The 23,404-nt window shown below is 45.1% G+C and overlaps 1 protein-coding gene across 1 annotated transcript; it reads right to left on the bottom strand.

Annotated features, from left to right (window-relative positions):
- On the bottom strand, nt 1-21,917 carry YIPF6 (Yip1 domain family member 6). The gene is made up of 7 exons (XM_016158210.2): nt 21,666-21,917; nt 11,734-11,862; nt 10,612-10,690; nt 7,928-7,970; nt 5,652-5,777; nt 4,867-5,024; nt 1-4,272 (listed from the first exon to the last, which is right to left on the bottom strand). The coding sequence occupies exons 1-7, from the start codon at nt 21,720-21,722 to the stop codon at nt 4,157-4,159; spliced, it is 708 nt and encodes a 235-aa protein (XP_016013696.1). The 5' UTR covers nt 21,723-21,917; the 3' UTR covers nt 1-4,156.
- Between the last annotated feature and the right edge of the window lie 1,487 nt (nt 21,918-23,404).

Raw genomic sequence — 23,404 nt, 5'->3', positions numbered from 1 at the left:
TCCTTTCCAGTGTTTTTTATTCGCACATTTAACAGTCACAAATAATTTTACAGATTTCCTCTTTTCACAGGTTCATGTTTCTAGCAAGGACCGGGATTAAAGTGGAGTATGGAAGAGTTCCAACCAGTTAGCAGCAGTGATGGCGCAGAGAACAAAGCCTGGAAGAAAGAACAGAGGAAAGAGCAGGCGCGGGGCGCTCCCGACCACACGGGGACACTGACTTCATTAAGGCAAAGCCTTTCCTCTGTTATTTCTTCCCCTCCCCCCACGCCTAGTTTAACCCAAACACAAAGGCCTTCGAATTCTCACTACTGCTCTCTGAGGTCTTAGGAATAGAAATGGTACTCTAAGCAACCAGATGCTTCCCTTGACTATAAACACCTGAACTGACAAGTTAAAGTGTGATGCATTAACCGTGCCTCTGGGAGAATTAAAGAGGCAGAAGTTGTTTGATTCCTAAGACTTTAAGAGAGAACGGGGAGGGGTGCGTGTGTGTGTGGTGGTGGGAGGGGCGAGGAGCGAAGGGGGCTCCAGGAGGGAAGAGGGCCGAAGCCAACCCTTCCCAAGGTACAACTGCGCTTGTGTTTTTCTCAGATGTTAATGCGGCGTTGTGTAACACACGGAAGAGCGAGAGCTGTCTACCTTCGGCCCGTGCAGGCTGTGCCGGCTGGTGACAGGGCACTTAGCCTGTGCTGACAACGCAATTCAAAACCGTGCCCTACTGTGCTCTCTCCGTGTTTGTCCTATCTTAAATCGATTCACTGTGTGACCTTGGGCCATTTACTTAACCTTTCTGTGCCGTGAGTTTTTACTTGTAATAACGAGAACCATGGTACTTTATGTTGAGGATTTGAGATGCGTGAAAAGCAGTTATGAACAGTGCCCGGTTAGAACCACCCAGACAGACAGCAGACTGCTGGATGCCAGGGGCCTGGGAGAAGGGGCACGGGCACCGACTGACAAATGGATACTGGGTTCTTTGGGGATTGATGGAAACGTTCTCAAATCAGACACATGGTGGTGATCATTGACAATTATGTGACTATATTGGGAAAAAATCACTGACCTGTACATTACTTTAAAAGGGTGAATTTTATGGTTACGTGTATCTCAACAAAGCTATAAAAAACTCTTAAAAAAATAGAATAGTGCCTGGCACACAGTAAGTGCCCAATAAATGTCAGCTATTATTAGTAGTAATATTACTGTCATCATTATTAATTATTTGGCCATCCTATGGCCTAAGTAAATCCCTAAAAATTCCGTGTTTTTAATAAAACTGCACAGAATCTAGAAAATTAATTCTAATTTACATACATGGATTAACATTCACACATGTATTTCTATTTAGATTGCTTCAGAAATTAACAGTCTGAGAATCACAATTTCAGTATTTTACTCTGGAATAAAACAGCTGCATGCAATGGACGTCTATTCGTCACGTGATAGGTTTAGATAAAGTCCAATGGCTTGAAGTTATCCGAAATTTCAAAATGACGAAAGATTTTCATTTTCATTTCCAGGAGTAAACAGAAAGCGCAGTAAGTAGACTATATAAAGTATACAATTCAGTGTTCCAATACAAGCTCGTTAGCTTTCTAATCACATTTGGGGGACAGTTTATAAAAAGACGAATACAGTAAACAGTAAAATGCTTCCCAGTCCTGCACCCTACGACCCCAACTTGTCCAACAACAGAAACCCACCATAATGAAAACGCCCAATTCGAATCATGTAATTAGCCTTTTAAGAAGTAAAAGACCTGACGATTAACAAGTATTTTTAAATTTTTTATGCCTCCAGCACCCAGTCTTCCTAGGTGGTCTCCCATCCAAGTACTAACCAGGCCCGACCCTGCTTAGCTTCCGAGATCAAGAATGAGCTTTTATCAATCAGCTGAACATATTTGAATGCATGGTGTAGTCTTATAAAGTCTCAGATGAAGCAGCAGCAAAAATTTCCTCTGTTGGAGTCCCCTCCCTTCTAGTCATTTCTATAATTAGCTACATGCTTTTGCAGCAATCAGCGAAAGCTGTACAGAAGGTTACAACTTCCAGATAGTCAGGTCATCTGTCACAGAAAGCGATGCAGGTTTTTTTTTGTTTTTTGTTTTGCATCTAATAATATTTATACCTTCAACCTGGCCACTCGTCTTCAGAAAGGTAATTAAATTTCCATTTTACCCAACTCCATTTTAATCAAATAAAGCCATTCCCTAAGTCATCCAAGACCAGCAGATTAATACACGGAACCGGCTGCCTTAACTGCATTATGGAGAACCGAGCCCTCCCGCGCGCACACACACCAACCCCGAGTTCAGGTCTTAGGGATTTCTAACCAAATATTTAGCCTGAGCAAGATTCGGTAAAGACTTAATTCCCTTTTGAAAAGCACGGTTATATCTTTACTTTTACATTATAATCACTGGGACAGATTATAAAACAACTCTGGAAGCGAGATCTTTTTAGTGGAAGTTAGAAAATGCCAGACAATATGGATGATCATATAGGAGTAATTGCAAAATAAGGACATTTCGAACTACTTTCTTTACCAATTCAAGAGCAGAACATTGGCTTAGCCCTCGTAGAGTTTACTTTAAAATTAAAAAGGGCCTTTAAAATAAATACAGATATGTAACCAAGAACTCTGGACAAGGCTGGGACAGAGGCGACCAACTCTGTAATGCTTTTGTAATTGAGTATCATTCCGAGAACCCAACTGTGCCCAGGATCGTCCACTTGGTTAATCTGGGGATGGACAACATACGTTTTTAAAATTATACATCTATGTGCAGGTAGTCTTTAAATACAAAATGAATAAATATTTAAATTCGAGGAGAAAGAACGCTTGTGCAATTTGAAATTTCTACCTTTCTAAGTAACTGTATTTACAATGACTGTTTTCTGCCTTTGTCTATTAAGACTTCTTCAGTGTGCAATTTCTAGAAGGCAGCAGCCCACACGACCTTGCGGGGGAGCCCTGTCTGGCTCAGCGCCAGCCTGTCCCAGGCCCTGTGCTCCCTGAAAAGCCTTCACACTTGTGTGCATAAATAGCTGAGACGCAGAGAAGGTGCGCATGCGCAGAGAAGTTCTTGTGTAAAGGACAGCTAATTGGCTTTACAAATAAAGTCTAGAACTAAAAAGAAAACGAAACCTGCTACCCTCCCTCCCAACCACAATAAACGCATCTAATGGAAAGCCCGCCGGGCCCGCTCTGTGCAGCAGCCGTGCGAACGCTAGGCCCTCTGCGTTCACGCGGTTTAACGCGGGCTCTGCATGCCACTTGGCATCCTAGTTGGAGGCCAGATGACACTGAGCAAGGCAGAATCTGGAGAGCTACGCTGTGGCCAAAGCCGCACGTGGTGCCATGTGCCAGGGACCTACCGGTCCCAGCGTGTGAGGTCTTCTACTCCGTCCACTGAGTGCTTCGGGCAAAGCAGACGGCACGCTGAGGCTAACGCCTTACCCTGCGCACTCAGAGCTGGGGGATGAGGTTTAAACTGCTGTCACTGGTGTGCTGCTAAGCACGGCACACATGTGACCATACGGAAAAATCTAAAGAAACGGACTCTTTAAAGCGAAAAAAGGAGCAAACTTTCTCTGATCAGAATCTGGCTAATGCGCACCTCCTCCGCCCGCATCGGCGAATCTCCCTCCAAACCTGTCGCTGCCTTTTCGGATTGAAGCGAGAAATAAAAGATGAGTACAGACCATCCACTCGTATGTATTCTGGTGAGAGGCAGATTCCAATGGTCGTAAGGCAACGTGTTTAAGAGCGCCACCTGAACTGTCCTCAAAGCTGAAAAGTCGCCGACTCTGCTCAACTTGAAGGCCGCGGCCACGTGTGCCCGAGTCACTGCTTGCCGCCCCAACAGCCCACAGGGACCCCCGTCACCCCTTACGAAGGCATCGTACTGTGTGTCCTACGCACATGCAGCTTAAAGGAATAACAGCAAGAGGAAAAGGACAGTCTTTCAAACATGAGCTCGTCACGAGTGGCGATGGTGCTTCGGCTCCCTCGTAACCCCCCAGTGTGGCCAGGCAGCAAGTGCCTCCGAAGCTAGACAAAAGAGGGCCGGGTGCGAAGCTCCGCGGTGCACTGCATTGTTCGGGTGAGCCTTCCATCCACTGGGTTTTGATTTCCATGTCCCGACTGACTAAGGAGTGAAGGTGAGAATCATCCAACTGATGACGAAATAGAACAAGAACACGGGATAGACGGCGAGGGCTTTGCGGTTCGGAGGCTGGCTGTCGGCGAGGAAAGCAGTGGACGCTGAACGAAAGGAAACAAAAAAGAACGCTGAGACAGCGACAGTGGCGTGCCTGCTGACACTGACTGACTTCCACGCGCTCGGCGCGGGCCAGGGCGCCATTCTACTTCGCTGTCCCTGAGTGTTTCCGCATCTGGCTGCTCCACTGGGCTGTGGCCTCTGAGGCTAGCACAGCACCTGACACACATGGTCTGTGCTTCGCAAATTCCGGCTGAGCTAGAGAACGGATGCCCCTGAGAGCCCCATTCTGGACCTGCCGTGGGCCTGGACGCTGGGCAGCCATGCCCCATGCGGCTGCACCCCGAGGGAGGCCGGGAAGGAGGCGTTTGCCCGTGGGCAAAGCAGCCGAGCTTCAGAGACGGTCCTGGAACAGCCATCCCGGCACTCTCTGACCTTTGATTACTTCTTGGCTTCTTGTCAGGGAAAGGCCCGGGTCAGTTCTCCAGTCCCCCATGCCACCTACACATGCCGGGACTGAGCTGCGTCTGGTGTAATCTCCTTTCCCAGCCCCATGCATTATTTAAGGGTTTTTATGAAAGTGGCTCTCCACGTCTTAGCAGTCTGCTCTGCTACTGTAGGGATAAGCGCATTCTTACCTACTATAGACCAGGCGAACATCACGGTCACCACCAAAAGCCGGACCATGAAGTTTATCGGTCCAAGCTCAGCCAAAAGCACCAGCCGGCAAACCAGCATGGCCACTGTCAAGGGAAGTATGCAGTAACCCAGCACACAGAGGCTCTGAAAAAAAGATCTGAGAGACAGCACGCATCCATGAAAATCACAAACGCCGCTGATCTGTCATCACGACACGATTGATCACCCAGATTTGTAAGTACCGTGGGCTGTTCCTTCTCTCCAGTTACGTACCACCTACACGCCAACACTGCGTTAATGAGGACAGGCCTCTGCGTTAAGGACACGCTTCTGTTTCTCTCTCCCTACTCTTCCTTCCCTCCTTTTAAACTCCTTCAGAGTCAACCATCAAGGAGAAAAGATGATCTAATCTAAGTCCTAGAGACCACCTTCTCCAAACGCACCTCTAGGATGGTGCTTCTTGATCTACTCTAGTTTACTGATCTGGTTGAGAACCTGTTGAAATCTATGCACCACCTATGTGCAAAAATGGACATAATATTCCAGCACAGAAAATTCTGCCTATGATTTCAGGGCTGGAGAGAGCATCTGAAGCTCACCAAAGGACCCCAGATAATTTAAGATAACTTAACCCAACTAAGTTAGCTCTGGTCAGTGGTTTTAAGACAACTTACTCTTTGGGCCTCGTTTCCTTTTTAAAAAATACATAACTAGGCAGACTCCCTTAGAAATCTAAGATATGCAACCTAGCAAAGGAAAAAGAATGGATTTTAATAATACTTACATGTTTCCTCCGAGAAGTTTCGAGTTGAGGGTGATGGTAACTGCCCCAAACCAGATAATGACAAACACTTCTGCAAACTGGGGCCCTCCATCCTTTTCGCTGTCAGCAGAGCCTCTCTGAAGCATTCTGTGACAAGGAAATGGCATGAGAATTGCCTCTTCTTTTACTTTGTGGTTCTCGAACTTTGACTCAGGGAACTGCCCTGTACCTCACCTGAAGATCGGTAAGATGCAGGCTGTGCGAAAGAAAAATGCTAGAGGTATTTGGCAAGGCTCCCTTATTCCAAATTACACACGCTTCGGGACCACAGGGGGTGCTCCATGTGGCCTTGCTGGAATGTTTAAGCGGATTACTAAGACCTTCTCTGGTTAAGCAGAGTGTAAAAGCTGAAGGTTTCACCTCATAATAAGGCATGTCTGGTTTTACATTCAAATTGACTTATTTGAAAATTGGAAGGTTTCACCTCATAATAAGGTATCTCTGGATTTTCTTGGAAAACCAGAAGAGTTGCTAACACTGAGCCTGCATGACTACATGGCGATGGTCAAGTGCAGCTGGTTCCGTCACAGGGGCTTCCAGTCACCAAGTCCCAATGCATGCGTCTAGGTTACACCTCTAGCCCTTAGACACATATGAATTCAAAATCCTTGCGTTAACCTTTTAGTTTTGACATTCGAAAATGGACATAGTGTATAAACCTATTTAGCTGCTGATTTTTAAAAATCAAAACATGTGGACTATTACTAAAAGATTTTGCTTTGAAACCGAGGAGCCGAACAGTCACTTAAATGTCCTCTTTCTCTAAGAATTTACAGATGTAAACTGCCTTGAATTTTGGACTTAGAACACCTGGATTCAGTGTTGTTATTTTTTTTTCAGAAAAATAAGAAGTAACATTGCGCTTGCAAGCTGTCCTTACTACACAGCACAGGGAAGTCACGCGCCAGCCTCGCCCTGCTCCGCGGTCTGCCAGCCCTGGCTGCGCATACTCTGTTCCATGACCTGCCAATCTGATGCACAGAATGCCGGCACTCAGCACCGCCTGTCGCCTGGAACCCCTACTGCTTCGGCATCGTGCAACGGAAAGGACGGAAAGGGCGTTAACTGGCCTGGAAGAAGAGAGTTCCAGATACTGATCCTAGTCCTGTCGCTAGGTATTATCAACCGGATCACATCACTTGATGCCTTGGGAATCCAGTTTCCTTCTCTCCAATAAGTGAGGTGAAATGGAGTAATTCCCAAGGTTAATATTTCAAAACTAAAAAAAGTATATGCTAAGGCCTTCTAATATAAATACTTCCATCAAGGCACAGGATTATTTCTTGTTATGGTGATTAAAGGCGTAAGAAAAAGCACTCTGTTATTATCTAAATTAGCATATGCTCTGCTTAAAGATGGGCAGGAAAGCCAGTGGGAAAATTGTTGGATTTGAATCCTAACAGGTTAGGCCTCAAAAGGTCCCTTAACCATGTCCTTTTACAGATACGGAAGAGGACACCTAGAGAGGTGTAATAATCACAGAGGTGGCGCATGCAGTCAGCAACACGCGAGGGTGAATCCCAGGTCTACCAGTGATTGCATGATCTGGGTTCATCCTTAAATACCTATGAACCTGAGCTCGTTTGGCCAATGAGGAAAATAACATTCACTTCTCATTAAAAGGATAAATAAGGTATTCAAATTTTCTGTAAACTGGGAAAAATCATTATACAAATTTTGGTGAATAGCCCAAAGTCACTTGGCTGCTAGCAGTCAGGATAAGAACCAGAAGTGAATCGTAGTCACGTCCCTTCTCCAGCGGAAGTCTGCTCACCCTGCTTACAATGCACATGGAAAGCATACCACTTTGAAACACCGCCTTGCTTTGAGCTCCACCACTTCTAGTCTCAGTTATTCTCATTCTCATTCATACGTTTAGTAGGATTTAAAAGGAATTATGTTTGCAAATAAATAGTGCTTAAACCTATAGATATTTCATTCACTTAGTTTAGAGATGGAGACATGAAGGAGAGTAAATAAATGTTTGTGGAATAGAAACACCTAAAATAGGCAAAGAAGTCACTGGTAAATGGGGGTGGGTATAATATTTACACCTTTAATTACCTCATTCTTTCTTTGAACAGCTCTGGAAAGCTACTTGACTTTCTAGATTTAAATTCAAAAGGAGTATAATATGTCACAGAAGGCCTAAAGGAAATATTCAACCACAAGTCTAAATGTTGAAACTCCACCAAGTCTAGTCTATCTCAAATGACAAAGAAAGAAAATGTACTTACAATGCGAGTGTCACACAGAGGATCAAAGGGCCCCATAAATCCCCTAGAAGGAAAGAAAAAACAGAAGATCGTTAAGAAACAACCATGTAGTTAGTATCTTCTGTCTTTATTCCAAAATCTACCTCTCCCACTCTTGCCATTCAGACATCAAAGCTCTGTCTGCCAAGCCTTCCCACCTGTCCTACCTTTATTCGCCATCCCTGCTCTCAAGGGTCTGAATGTTCCTTCTTCATGATATCCTTTGGGTTTTGCTGACCCCATACCTGACAAATCACGCCTCTCCCCACCTACGAAGCCATATTCCAACACGCTAGAGGTAAATACCAATAGAAAGAAAACTAGAGCTAATTTACTTCACCAAGCTGAGATTACAGTAGAAAAGGTGAGCGCAATCAGGCCATTCACACAAATATGACAAAGGACGTAGAGAAGTCACCTGTCCAAGTCCACCTGAAAAGTTAGGTGTGGAGGTGGGCCCAGGCCCAAGGTCTTCTGACTCCCATTGCACAGTCCCCTGCACCGGGCCACACCGCTTCCCTTTTATTGATGACTACAATGAGCTAGTGTGGAACTGCTGTTCTCTTAAGTGAAAAATCATTCCAGTATTGGTCATTTTATAAGATTAAACTTGAACGAATAGCATGAAAGTGTTTTGAAAACTGTAAAAGGCCCTCGTAACATCGGGTCTAAGCACAACGGCTCTCAATCAACCATGACTGGGCGACTGACAGGCCATGAGCTCAATAACAACACAGCTTAGAGCAGGACTATGAAAAAGGCACACAGACCACGTCTAAGTTCAACTGCACGTGCAGGCACTTTACTGAAAAGAAGTACGCACGTGGACACGTGTCCATCGGTTCTTAATTACATAAGCAATTTTGACACCACTGTGGAAAATTTGGAAAAGATGTAAAAAATCGTAATTCTATGACTTTAATAAAACTATTGTTCTTGTTGAATTTTCTAACTTATCAACTGAAAAACTGAATCGACTGCAACTGACGTTAATACACTGCCTTGGTTAATGCACTGGTTTTTTTTAAATCATAAAGAAGCTGTAAGAGTATCTTTAAACTATCTTCTTATTGTAATACATACACATGTATCTCACAGAGTCCACCATTTTGGTCATTGTACAGCCATCGATGCCACCTATCAACTCCCCATTCGCCCCCAGCCCCTGGCACCCATCATTCTACTCTGTCACGATCAACTGGACTGCTCTAGGGACTCACACGAGTGGAGTCATATAGAATTTTTTTGTAACTGGCTTATTTCACATAGCATAACGTCTTCTAGGGTCATTCATGTTGTAGCGTCTGTCAGAATTTCACTCCTTTTTAAGGCTGAGTAATATTCCACTCGCACATGGTACATACCATGGTGTATATACCACATTCTGTCAATTCATCTGTAAGTTGATGGACGTCCTTTTCCACCTTTTGGGTACTGTGAATAATGCTATGAACATGAGCACACAGATATCTGTTCAGTTTTGGGGGATAAACACCCAGAAGTGGGGTTGCTGGATGCTATGATTATTCTATGCTTAATTTTTTGAGGCGCCACCACAGTGTTTTCCATCGCGGCTGTACCATTTGACACTCCCGCCGGCAGTGTGCAAGAGTTCCAGGGTCTCCACGTCCCTGCCAACACGTGTGATTTTCTCTGATAACAGCCACCCTAATGGGCATGAAGTGGCATCTCACTGTGTTGTTTTTTTTTTTAGATTATTTTTTAAGTTGTGAATTTCTCTCTTGCCACTTTGCCAGGGCCTATGGGGGCAAGGCAGAAGTGCAAATTCTGGCCATGACTTGCTTACCCTTTATGCCAGCCTATCTATCTATCCCCACAAGGTTTGAGAACGAACCTTAACATATGACATGAGCTAATATTCATCAAACTAACCCACTGGTTCTGCATTGTGAGAAGCAACCCTGCTTTGAACCGAACCACAGCAGCACTTAAAAGGATGTCCACAGTTGGACAAGCAGTGGGAGACTGCAAAGGGCACTGAACTCGAAAACTGGGTTCTATCCCGCCCGTGTGATCTTGACAAGACACTTGGCTTCTCCAAGACTCATTTTCTCCATCCGTAAAACACAAACGGTAACTCCTACTTCACAAGGTTGTTGCAAAGATTTAAAAAGATAACGTGTGTTGGGGGGACAGGAAGGCACTAGAATAACAGCTGTCATTTACAGAGTGCCTGCTAGATGCTGTGCGAGGCAGTCACTGTGCATCGTCATCTCTAATCCTCACCACCAAGTACACGTTATGATCTCCAATTTAACACATTTTTTAAGCCTTAATGAGTATCAGCTATTATTCTAATTTAATAGTTGAACATTTTGCCTTTCCCTTGGAGACTGTTAGTTCTTTGGTTGAAAAAAGGCCCTACATTTTCGCAGCTTCCAGAAATATTTTTATAGTGTCTATTATAGAAGATGAAGATACTAAGTCAATGTTATTGATGAGGAAAATATATTAAGCAAAATCTTCCACTCCTGAAGTTCTATTATCAATTTTTAACTTCTTCCAAAAATTTAATTTATAAATTCATTTATGTATTTTTAATTCTGAAAAATGATGTCGGTTTTATTACCACAGAGCCTGTGCCTTATAAAGTACTTATGATGAGGTATGACAAGCAGCAAATCTCCAAAACCTCATATACTTACAATCTCTCAAAAGAGTGTTACTTTTTCTCGGGTACAAAACGTGTGTGAATTTTTTCCCAACAGCTTTTAGATCGCGCATCTGAAAGACACAAACAACTTGTCATATTGTCATGACCAAGGTTGCCAGGCAGCTCCCTCACTTAATTTGCTAAAATTTCTTTTATTTCAATCTCCTTGGAGACCTTTGTGGAATTTTAGAGCTAAGATTTCAGTTCAACTTCTTCACTATCCAAACAGACCAGAGAGGCAGGGTTCTTCTATTAACTTTTTCTATTAACTCCTTAAGTGCACACCTAACTCTTTACTACATCCACGAGTCCTTTTGTGATTTGTAAAACTCTATAAAAGAGAAATACAGCCCTCCTAATATGTTACTCAGAGAAACTAAAGGAAAATTGCACTACTGAAATCTGCTCTGTAAAACACAGAATCTGACTTTCCGTTTATAAACGACGAAGTCCCAAGGGCCAAGTGGCCAGCTCCCTAGCTACCACATTCTTCACGACATGTAAAATAATTTCCAACACTCTCAATTTAACTGATAAATGAATCCTAGAAGCCGGATTAGCCAGTAATCAAGACATTTGAAGAGGAGTATGGTGATACAACTATGACCTCCCAAAATATAGTTGACATCATTTTGCCCTAATTTTTTCACCTAGAAATTTCTTCCTGTCATTAATCGTTCTTTGTTAACATGACTTTTAATGGTTATTTAGCATTCTACCACACAGATATAACATAATTTACTTAAGCGATATTCCTTCTGTGTTTCAACTTTCCCCTATTATAGAGAATGCTATAATGGATATCTTTGCATATTAATATTTTCCTATAGTTTAAAATATTTTTGTATTTAAAAAAACTTTTTTCCCCTTATACTATACCTGCAGGAGCAGAATTATTCGCTTAAAAAGATTTGGACATTTTAAGATTCTTAATGTCCATTACAGCCGAATTACTTTCCAAAAGGGCTGCACCAAATTATTCTCTAGGGGAGAATCTTAAACCTCAATAAATAAAATATACTAAATATGAGTGACCCAAACAAAAATACTGCAGGATGCTCTTGGCTTAGAGCTGTGACACGGAACAGAAATTCTCTTCACTAGTCTAACTTACAATGGTGTTCCGAACAGATTCATTCAACGTGGAGCTGTCAAACTCCCGACCACGGGACCTCGCAGGAATGCTGATTTCTCCTTCCACGGGGATGTCTTGTGAGATGGATATATCTGAAAGGCCTGCGAACTGAGAAGAGTCAGACAAAAATGTAAATCCTGTAATAAACTGCAGCATTCCTCAAAGACGCCATGGTCTCTTACAGTGAAGGACTACATCTTTATAGGGAGTCAGATTTTTAAGGTAAAAGCTCACCAGACATTAAACAATGCAGATAACTAAAATTCTCAGATGCTTATTTCTTTTAAAGGGGATGGCATATGATGGAAAAAATTCAAATGTAAATGGCATAGACACTTCTTGCCCTCAAACATTTGGTTTCTACCCAGCATGAAATGCTCATGACTCAAGCTAGCCAGACCGCAGCGCTGTTGGGGGCCTTTTGGCAATCCTGTCTCTTGGCAAAGCCACAACTCCACCGCACTTCGGCTCCTCAGCAGGCTCTAGTGGCCTCTGCTGGCTAAAAGGGAGCATCATGTGAAGCCTGAAGCGAAACTGGGAAGAACCGGGAAGTAGCCACGCACATCTCATCCACCTGGTGTTACAGGTTACCTGACAACCACAGATCAAATAACATTTCCCAAGTGAACCACGAGATTGCAAACCTTTAAACTCTTGTGCTCATCTGCTAAATTTGATTATTGTGACCGCAACTGTGCGCTCTTCAAAATCCTAGGAAAATAGCAGCAAACTCTTCTCGTATAGTTTTGGGCCCGAGAGGTACAGTATTTAGTGGGCAACAGTTGTTGGTAAATAAAATACAAGATAGTATGCTGAAATTCTGAGAAAATAAGGTAGCTCAAAAAACTTATTAAAAAAATGACTTCTCAATCACACTCTTAAGAGAAATGCAAATTAAAACTATCTGAAATAAAAATGTTCACCTGGTGGTCTGGCAAAAAATCCTAAACTTTCACAACATACTCTGCGGGCAAAGCTGAGGGGAAAGAATTCACGCCTGCTGAAGACCGAGGTTGCAAAACCTGGCCCGTGTACACATGAATCACTTGTTGACTCAGCAATGCCACTTTCAGGAGTCTAAAAATAAAGTGGCAAAAATACAAAACATACATAAAGCACCTCATTGCAACACTTTGCAAAAGAAAAACCTGTGAAAAACCCAAATGCCCATCAACAGAGGAGAAACTGAATCAAGCATGGTATGTCCATATAATGGAGTACTATGCAGCTGTAAAAAGGAACGGGCATCTCACTAAAGAACTATTATAGAGTGTTAAACTTAAAAACCAATGTGGAGAGAAGTCTGTATATGTGCTATCATTTATCTAAGAAAGGGATACAAATATGTTTACATGGCTGCATGCTATCTTTTAAATGTAAGTAATATGTAAGAAATAATCACATGTAATGTAATGAATCATATGTAATGTAAAAAATGAGTCATGATTTTTTTAAGAGGTTGCCTACTGAGGAAAGGAGAAAATAAGGTGCAGGGGGCAGGGAGGGAAGCAAGGTTTCTCTGAATACACATTGTTCTGTATACATGACTTGAAAGCATATAAATAGTTCACATAATTACGAAACACAATTAAAATGTAAAAGCAGTACCTAAAACTGAAAGATGAATAAAGCAAATGCACCTTCTGCATTTGAATTAAATACACAACCACACAGAGAGCAACTACTTCAAGCCACCTTACGATCCTGTCATCTGACTTCTGATCACGGTGTAGAAAGCTGGAAAGAGCATCTCTCCCACCAGAACACTGAGACAAAACTGGATAAACGACAAAATCGTAACTTCTGTTGAACCCATCAGAGCGGGGGTTGTGGCACTAGTGAGCACCTGGACAAAATCCACGGAAAGAGACACACTTCCAAGAAGAGGGACGTGAGCACTGATTCACCTGCAGCAAATCACGACAAGACAGCGACACTGGGCATCACACAGACGGTTAAGACGGCATCTGAATTAATCTCTAAAAGCAAGTGCGGCCTAGCAGGGGGTGCAGAGCCCCAGGAAGCAATGGACGCAGCACCCGCGTGAAGGTTCTTCTCTGCAGACTTCCACTGGGTCCAGGTGTGGAGAGGGGGGCAGCGGGCCCTTCTCAGCAAAGCACAGAGCCCCACTGAGACCCTTCTCGCTCCAGAAAGAGCCTTAAAGCTGCGGGGTGAAGAGCAGCAAACTCTGCTGTCTCCAGGGCACAGGGAAGAGAAAAGACGTCTCTCTAACCCTGGGGGAGGGGTAGGAAACCATCCTGAGGCCAGACCATTAGAGTCTCCTTCAGCTGAGAGAGACACAGGATCACTTTGCAAGTCCCAGCCAGGAGACCCAGGAATGCACGGCCTACCTAAGGCAGGGCCCGGACCAGGACAACGGCGCCTCCTCCCAAGTCATCACCCTCAGTCTAGGAAGTATGGAGTGACAAGCAACAGCAGCCTACTGCAGGGGCTGGAGCTAGAGCCTGGAGAGAGACCCAGTAGTTCATGAAGGGGAAGGGGAAGGCAGAAAGCGGAGCATGGAAGAGAACATCAAGAAAAACCCTGGGACGACCTCGTGCTCACTCGAAGTACAAGGTAAGAGGACAGGAATTTGATGCTGGCGATGCCCTGAAGGTTGCCAGAGCCAGGACAAAACCCAAACACAGCCAACTCCTCACTAGCCTGACTTAACCCCAAAGTGACAACTCAGCGGAAAAGGTGGGCCATTTCCAGGCCGTCTCTACTCATCTCTACACCATGGCCAGATTTCAATAAAAAAATTACCCACCGACAAATATACACTCCCATCCACACACACACACACACACAGACACACTACTGTGACAAGATAAAAGAATCAATAAAAACAAACTCTGAGATGACACAAATGTTGGAATTATCAGAAAAAAACTTTTACTATGACTATGATGAAAATGTCAAAAGCTCTAGTAAAAAAGGTATATGCACAAATTTGAATTTCTGCAGATGGAAAGTGTAAGTAGGATCAAATGGCAATGCTAGAAATAAATGAACATAGTAACAGATGAAGACTGCCTTTGACAGCCTTCATCAGCAGACTCAACGCAGCCAAAGAAAGAAATCAGTGATAGGTCAGTCACAATTATCCAAAGTAAAACAAAAAAAGAGAAGAGCTGAATGCGTGTGTGTGTGTGTGTGTGTGTGTGTGTGTATAGTTATGTTGAACAGCTTAAACAACGTCATAAGTCAATTACATGTTAAAACTAGGAGAACAAAATAAAACAAAAGCCAAAACAGAATGGAGCATCCAAGAGCTATAGGTCAATGTTAATGGTCTAATATGTATATAACTGGAATCTCAGAAGAAGAAAGGGATAACGGGTCTGAAGAAACATCTGAAAAGATCAGACCTAAAAACAACAGAAGACATCAAATGACAGATCCAAGCCCAGAGAAGCCCAATCAAGATAAACGCCTAAAGAGAAAATAAGACCCCAAATCCACAAACCTAGACACCAAAGATAAAGAGGAAAATCTTGAAAGGAGCCAGAGGAGAGAGGCATTGCCTTCGGAGGAACAAAGAGAACAGTGGCGACACCTTTGGCGTGCTGGCAGAACGCAACTGTCAACCCCGGGCTCAAAAGTCAGCAAAAAGTAGCTATGAAAATGAAGGCAAAATAGAGGCTTCTTTCCAGCCGAGCAAGAGCTGACACATGCATTACAGTAAATGGTAAAGGAAGTTCTTCAGGAAGGAATACCACATCAGACGGAAACTGCGATTCCCACAACAACACGAACATCTCCAGGAGCAGTTAAAATGAAGATAAATATAAAAAATTTTTTTCTTATTTTTATTCTAAAAGATAATTGCCTAAAGCAGGAAGTCAGCAAACTTTTTCTGTAAAGGGCTCGAACGGCTATCCAGTTCCTGTTGCAACTACTCAGCCCTGCTGTCCACAGCGGTGAAAGCAAAAACACGCGAGCAAGAGTGGCTGTGTTCTGGTAAAACCGTATTTACAAAAATAGGTAGTGGGCCAGATTTCAAATTATAAAAATATAAAATGTAGGAGATAACTGGAAACTTGAACACCGACAATGTTCACATTGGCAATGTGACAAGCTATCTGAGATTAGGGAATTGTTCGTTTTTAAGATGTACTAATGATACTCTGATTATGTCCTTTAAAAATGGAATCCTTATCTTTTAAAGATGCGTATTAAATATTTACTAATGTAATAATGACTGGGATTTGCTTCAAGTAGTGAGGAAGAGAAGCAGATAGGGCTACGGAAGAAAAAATGGCCATAAATTAATCATTACTGAAGGTGGGGACAGCAGAGTATATATATTGTCATTCTCCTTTTGTATAAGGTTGAATTTTTTCTTAACGGAAAGTTAAAAACAAACTTCCCTAATGTTAGGGATCATGTAAGTTGTTTTATTGTTGCCCACTCCCGCAGCCGAAATGAACCTAAACATAACCAAGCCTCTAGATCTTAAGAGTTTGCAGGAAACGTGTGGCTAGTGGAATAGACTAGAGATGCCACAAGGCTACGATCAGCCAAATACAGAAAGTGAAGAATCCTGCAGGACAAATGACTGAATTTAAAAAACTACATTACATTAAGAAAAGAACATGTATATTAAAAGAGACTTAGGAGACACTAAGAAAATGCAATTTGTTGACCTTGTTCGGATTCTCATTTGGACAAGTTGAATGAAAAAGTGCATTTTTTTTTTTAGAAAAACATCCAAAACAGTGGTTAGCTGACAATCAAAGAAAGATGAACACAGAGGTTAGAAGATATTAAGGAATTAATTTTGTTATGTGTGACAACAAAGAGAACAAAAAAAAAGTCCTTACCTGTTAGAGAAACACCCCGAAGTACTTCCGGGTAAAGTGATATGTCTGGGATTTGTTTTAAAACACTCAGAAAAGATCATGAAAAGACAAGGCTAGAAGAGCCATTACAGACTGAAGGGAACTGAAGGAGAATTACAACTAAATGCAGTGTGAGGTCCTGGACAAGACCCTGGAACGACAACAAAAGGACAGTAGAAAACCTGAGAAAACTCGAAGGGTTGTAGCTGACTTAAAAGTGGAAATTTCCCCGTTTCGCTATGGCACTGGGGTCCTGTCGGGAAGGGGCAGGGACAAAGTCTCTACGCCACTTTCGCCACTTTTCTGCATGTCTAAAATTAGTCCGAAATAAAAAGGTGAAAATAGAAAAGGATGTGGTGGGGAGAGTGGAAATGAAAGGGCAGAATGTTGACAGGGACATGAGTTTGTGGCATTTTATTTATTTTAAAGCTTCTGTAATGAAACTTAGAAACACATCGCCACTCCCTGCCGTTCCCTGCGACTGGCCTCCTTCCCCCCCTTCCCGGCCACTCGGCTCGTCACTCCCGCTCCATCGACCCTTCGGAATCTGGCACTGGCTTTCCCACGACTGTCCTGTCACTGCTAACAATGACCTCGTCATCGGGAAATACAAGGGTCCTTTCTCGGTGTCCCGCTCCCTGCGCGCCCGCCCCCTTCTGAACCTCTGAACCGGTCTTGCCTCTTCGCTGTGACGCTGCCCTCCCGAGCTGCGGCACTGCTTGTCACCAGTTTTCCTGCCACTGCCAGGGCAGGCGGGGCCGTGCGGAAGGAAGGGGCTCTGAAGACGCGCAGGGCGCTGCCCTCGCTGGCAACAGCACTAAAAATCAGGTGACAGCTGCGCAGCAGCCGGCGCGCAGCACGCCATGTGCGGTGTGCAGAGCACAGGGGTCAGGAGTGCGGGCTCCTGCGTGCCACTGAGCACGTTCCTTAACCTCTCTGTGCCTCGGGTTCCTCCTCTGTAAGGCTGAGATAAAGGTGCCATCATCACAGGATTGTAGTGAGGAAGAAATGCATGAATACGCGAAAAGCACTCAGCAGGCTCACAGCAGGGGCTAGACAGATGCCAGCTCAAGCTCAAGACTCCCAGGGAGTCCGTTCCAGTTGTCGCTGTTTTATAATAAAACATATGGCTAGCCTTGGTCTCCTGTTCCTGGGAAGCAGCCTCCAGACTAATGGTCCCCAACCTTGTGGCATCAGGGACCAGCGCTCCCGTGAGAATCTAAAGCCTGATGACCTGAGGTGGCGATGCCGGCGCTGGGGGGCGGCTGCAGACACAGATGTGGCTTCGCCACCCAGCCACTCGCCTCCTGCTGTGCGGCCCAGTTCCTGACATGCCACAGACAGGTACCGGTCCACAGCCTGGGGGTTGGGGACCCCTGCTCTACATCCTTGGAATTTCCCAAACAATAGCATTTTTGTTATTTGTGGAGGACCGTAGATATTTATGCTATTGCGATGACTCAGCACGGGGACTAACCACTCCAGAAAGACCCAACGCAAGAGGACTCAGGCTTTGAACCACGTGCTATAAACCCAGACCTCTCAGAGCCCGAGGGGGTCAGGAACCCCTGCACTCGTAGCCAGTCGGTCAGAAGTGGGGATGGCCCTGGGAACCTCCGAGCCTGAGTCTAAAGTGAGAGGTGTCTTGTGGAAGGAACGCTGTCCTTCGTCTGGAGAGTCTGACCTCACTCCAGCTAACTGGCTTCAGAAGTCACTGCAATAACCAAGTGCCATGTGCCTGACTCCCCACCCCGCAATCCTGCCCTTTCTCAAGCTTTTCTCAAGAAAACGGGTGACGCTGTTCAGGGGGCTGAGCCAACGTCTGTGGTCCTCCAGCCCCACGTAAGATGGAAGAGACTTGCGGGCCCTCTGCTAGTGGACCCTACTTTCTGACAAGCCCCTCAGCGGCCATGAAAGGTGACTTGGATCCCATGTCCCTCCCCTTGTCCCTGTGCAGGCAGGCTCGTGCATATATACATACGTGTGTATCCAGAAACACACGTGCACACTCTGCTGCCTGCCGTGGGCCAACAGGAAGCAGGCAGAGGCAAGGTCAAAGACATGTAGCCAAAGCAGGAACTGCACCTTTAAGAAAGTGGCTGGGAGCAGACAGGATACAGGATATACTATTGACCAAAATTCTGGAGAGAGAAAGGACTCAACGAGAGCGGGGGTGGGGCAGCATCGAGCAGGAAGCAGCTCTGTCCAAGAGGCCTGGCTACAGGAGGCGGGGACGGCGTGGCCGTGGCACGGTCTCCGGGTCACCCTGAGACCAGCCTCCTTCCAGACCCCAGGCTACAGTCATTATCACAGCTCTTTTCCCTGCTCCCTAGGTACACAGGCAAGACACAGGCATTACTCAAGATGCCGCGTTATCAACTCTGTGCAGATGATGCATAAACGAGCAAGCCCAGCCCCAGAAGCCCTGGCTTTAGAGTCCTACTACGTGCTGGACAGCTGTGGGGCGGCCTGCACGCTCCTCAACTAAACACGTCCAAAAGCAAATTAACCAACTTTGAAGGCCCTCGTCCTCCTCTTCCGTATTTCTGTTCAGGGTTTCACTATCCTCCCATTTGTCTACAGCCTCGTTTTATAATACGTAGCGGGAGCAGAAGGCGCAGCATCGCCTGGGAGCTTGTTAGAAATGCAGAACCCCAGGCCTCGTGCCAGACATACTGAATCAGAATCTGCAATGGAAGCAGACGCCCCAGATCAGTGCCACGCACACTGGAGTTTGCAAAACCCTGACCTGAGACACCCTCCGCTCCCAGGCACTGCAAACCCTCGAGGATTCCAGCCTTCTCTCCTCTGATCCTCACATCTCCCGCCACTGCTGCCGTCCACGTGACCACTTCTTCCCAGAACCGCTACAGGCTTCGCTGGTCTCCTGGGCTCCACACATTCCCCATGCAACGCTTCATTATTATGTTGTCAAGTTCATGATTTTAAACACTTTTTGCTGCCTACTCGTTCCCTAGTTACACTAATGATCTCACACTGAGAAGCAAACAGTTCTGAGGAGAAAGTGGATAAACCTTGAGAAGGATTTGACGTTAGAAATATTGGGCATATGACACAGAAAATAATCAGAATTTTACCAAAGATTTCTTATTGGAAACATGAAGGATAAAATGCACAATTGGGAAGCACTTTGGGTGTACTGAATGCAGAATTCTGGAAGAAGTAAATAAGATCAAACTAAAATAATACCGAAAAAAATAAGAAATAACATTTATTGCATGATTCTTGTGTGCCAGGGACTCTACCAAGTTATTTCACATGTGTTAACTCATTTAATTCACCTAACGACCCTATTAGCTAAGTATTACTGTATCTCTGTTTTACAGATGGGAAAACTGAGGCATGGAGGGGTTTGGTAATTTCCCCAATATCCCAGAGCTGGATAAACGATAGGGATTAAAAGCCAGCCTAGGCCATGTGAGTCCACAGAACCCATTCCTAAGCACTGTTTCATATGGCCTCCCTAATTCAGTAGCCTGATCTTTTAAGGCTGCCTCTTAATACTTCCTTGTGCTTCAGCCAAACTTAATCTGTTTTCCTAGAAATACATCAATACCTCCCAAACTCTGCACCTTCGCTGATTAGAGGCTGGATAGTATTAATGGAGACCATCTGGGCATCAGAAGACCTAGGTTCAAGTTTTAGGCCTGACCACTGACTGATGGTAAGACCCTAGGGAAATTGTCAAACTTCTCTGGGTTTCATCTTCTCTTCTGCAAGTAAAACACGGTTTCAAAACTACCTAATTGAAATGGGCGCTCTGAGGTTTAGAGGATATCTAGCAAAATCCTTGCGCATAGCAGGTCCTCAATTGACAGCTACTCTGCTCGCCTGGAATTTCAAATTTTGCTCACCCTTCGAGGCCCTCTAAAATATAACTTCTACCATGCAGGCCAGACACGAAGTATATATTAGCTCTAATTCTGTGATGGGTTACTACACCCATTTTCCAAATAAGGAAACAGGTTTGGGGTCATTTCCTCATGGTCACAAATGCCCCATGAGAACTTGGACCTACTCTCTCTCTTTTATTGCTGTATCCCCAGTGCCTAAGAGTGCCAGAACACAGTAAATGCTCAGTAAATATTTGCTGAATGAAAAGCTGAAGAAATAGAGCTGGTAAGCAGAACCGGAACTAGAATTGATTTCACCTGACTCCCAGTTCCGTCTTCTACAAAGTTGTCAATTTAAACCAGAGGAAAGGGAGGTACCATTTACTTAGCAGCTGCCATACAGCTGAAAGCTGTCTGGGAGATAACTGAACACTTTAGGATAGGGACTTTGGTGCAGAATGTTGAGTTAATCACACTTCTCTGTTCACAGCACTCATTGTATTCGACGTTTTACATAAATTGTCATTTCATCTTCCTAAAAACTCTAATCTCCATTTGATGGATGAAGAAATACCCTCCATGAAATGACTTGCCAAATTCACAAAAGTGGCAGAGTGAGTGATTCTGGTCCAGGTACGCTTAACTCCAAAACCTATGTTACTAAACACCATCCAGGCTTCGGACTCGTACTTGCAATAGAAATCCTACCTTCTGGACAAATAGAAGCAAGAGAGGATCACGAAGGGGACTGCAAGGAGCTGCGACACGGAGGGCAGGGATTAAACCAAGACCGCTAGGGTCACTCAACAAATCAATAACCGAGTTACAACGCTGTGACCTGTCATTCACCCTAGACCGCTGCTACTCCAACCAGGGCCAGTGACAGGTCTTGGCAGAATGAGGGGACAGGGGAAGCAAAATACTTTAAAATTTCACCTAAAGCTCGGCATTTAACAATGCAGGGACGAGGATGAGCCCTGGGAGCATGGGAAAGGACAGTGAATGGGAGTTTCGGGAGAAGGCGTGGAAGCGGCGGGGGGAACGATCAGCCCCAAGAACAGGTGCAGTGCTGAGGCTGCTTCTGGCACCGGGTATAGGAAGGGCCTGCGGGGGAAAACAGTTCCGGCTGTCTCAGGCCACAAGCCCATCACCCGACTTCCTCAGGGGACTTTGCCTCCCCCTCGGTCCCTTTTGTCACAGACCCCCAGCTCACCAGGGGCCTGGGCGATGCTGTCGCCGGGTCTCCGGGAGACTCCGCCGCCTCCGCCATCTTGGCCCTCCTTCGCTCGGGTCGCTCCCACAAGCCTTTGCGGCGCCTGCGACGTGGAAGCCGCAGCGGCTTAGCGCGTCATCGCGCGGGTGCTACGTCATCGGGAGGCGCCGGGCGGCGGCCGGTAGCCTCGGCCCCTCGCTCTCTTGCTTGTCCTCCGGGTGGTGGGGAGAGGCTCGTGTCGCCTCGATTCGGCTCTTCGGGGCCACGTGTCCCGCCACACACCCTCCCCGTCTAATCCCCAGCCGGATTCCCAGGGCGCCCCTCGCGCCTGCGCACCAGCGCCGTGTTAGCCCCGCCCCCACGCACCGGGCTCGCGCCGGGGGGCGGCTCCCAGCCCAGCACCTTGGGAGCAAGCCTGCCCCGCCCCTGGGAAAACCGCCCCTTTCTGTACTCCTGAATAAAGGGGTCAGCCCCCTCCCCCCCAAAAAAACCCTGCTACTCTGACGCCGTAGCCCCCAGCCGGCTGATTGCCTGTGCTCCCCAAATTCTGACTTTTATAAATTTATATACTGTCTCCCCACCCACCTCCAAGATGACTTTTCTCCTCACTCATTTTTGAGGAGAGGCCGGGGAGCTTTTCTATTGACACTGGCCAAAATTTTAATCCCACTACAATCTCCGAAATTGCTAAGCGATTTATGGCACGTACTGACAAATTTCAAGGGTTTAAAGAGGGTGATTATTGCAACCAAAAAGGAAAAAAAACCCTGCGTGCCCCAACTTTTTTTCCCTACACTATCACAGGTTTTTTTTTGTTTGTTTGTTTTTGTGTTTCTGGCTCCATCTCACCTCGCCCCCAGGCTAAAATGAGGTTTGACAATGCATCCATTGTTGACCGAGCAGCATTCAGGACACCTGAGTGCCCTTCCGGGCTTTGGGTTCTTGAATACCGCTTTTCGGCTTTTAACAAACAATAGGGCATGGGTGTGAAACAAGTACTTTATGTTTTTGAAAAGGCGAGCCGGGAAAGCACTTGAGAAAGAATGTGGCAGGTAGGGGGACCAAGTTCCCAGACTAATGGAGTTGTTTGCGTGTATGCCTGTGTTATTTAAGAATTCTTATAATTCTCCTTCAGACCAAGAACATTTTAAGTACTTCTGCAAATGCTAATGGGAGTGATACTAATATTTAGACCAATAGATATGAAACTTTTGTTAAATTACAATAGAATAATATGTACATAGCCCCAGCCCCAGTCTCTGCCTCCCATCCCCCCACCTCCCCCACCCCACCCCACATCTTGATTTCTGGCACTTATCGGGTTACCAAATCTCTTCTCACTTCCCTGAGGCCATTGATAACTTCTTCTGTTTCCTTGCCAACCTCCAAAATTACTAATCTCTCTGTAACTGCAAATCCCAATTTCTGCCACCAAACCTCATCTCTGGGCCTCTTTGCCACAAGGTTCAAGATGGCCTTGTTGCTGGGTAAAGGGGAGGAGGACAGGTCATAAAGCAGTCTTTTAGACAGTGTTCAGGTTCCCTAGGTGTTGTTTCAGACTAAAAATGTCAATTTTACTCATTTAATAGGGTACAGGTTGGGTGTGATGTAATATGCTGTGAAAAAACTCAGGATGCAAAGTTGTGGAGGAAGGGGGTGGCATAGGGACAAGCTTTTGAACTAGGAATTATTTTATGTTTTTAGTTGCAAATACATCTCACAGAATTGTCAAAGTAATT

The sequence above is a fragment of the Rousettus aegyptiacus genome, unplaced genomic scaffold, assembly GCF_014176215.1.
Source record: "Rousettus aegyptiacus isolate mRouAeg1 unplaced genomic scaffold, mRouAeg1.p scaffold_m13_p_9, whole genome shotgun sequence".
Classification (NCBI taxonomy): Eukaryota; Metazoa; Chordata; class Mammalia; order Chiroptera; family Pteropodidae; genus Rousettus; species Rousettus aegyptiacus.
The sequence above is the reverse complement of the archived record's forward strand: the minus strand, read 5'-3'. Positions and strand labels throughout refer to the sequence as shown.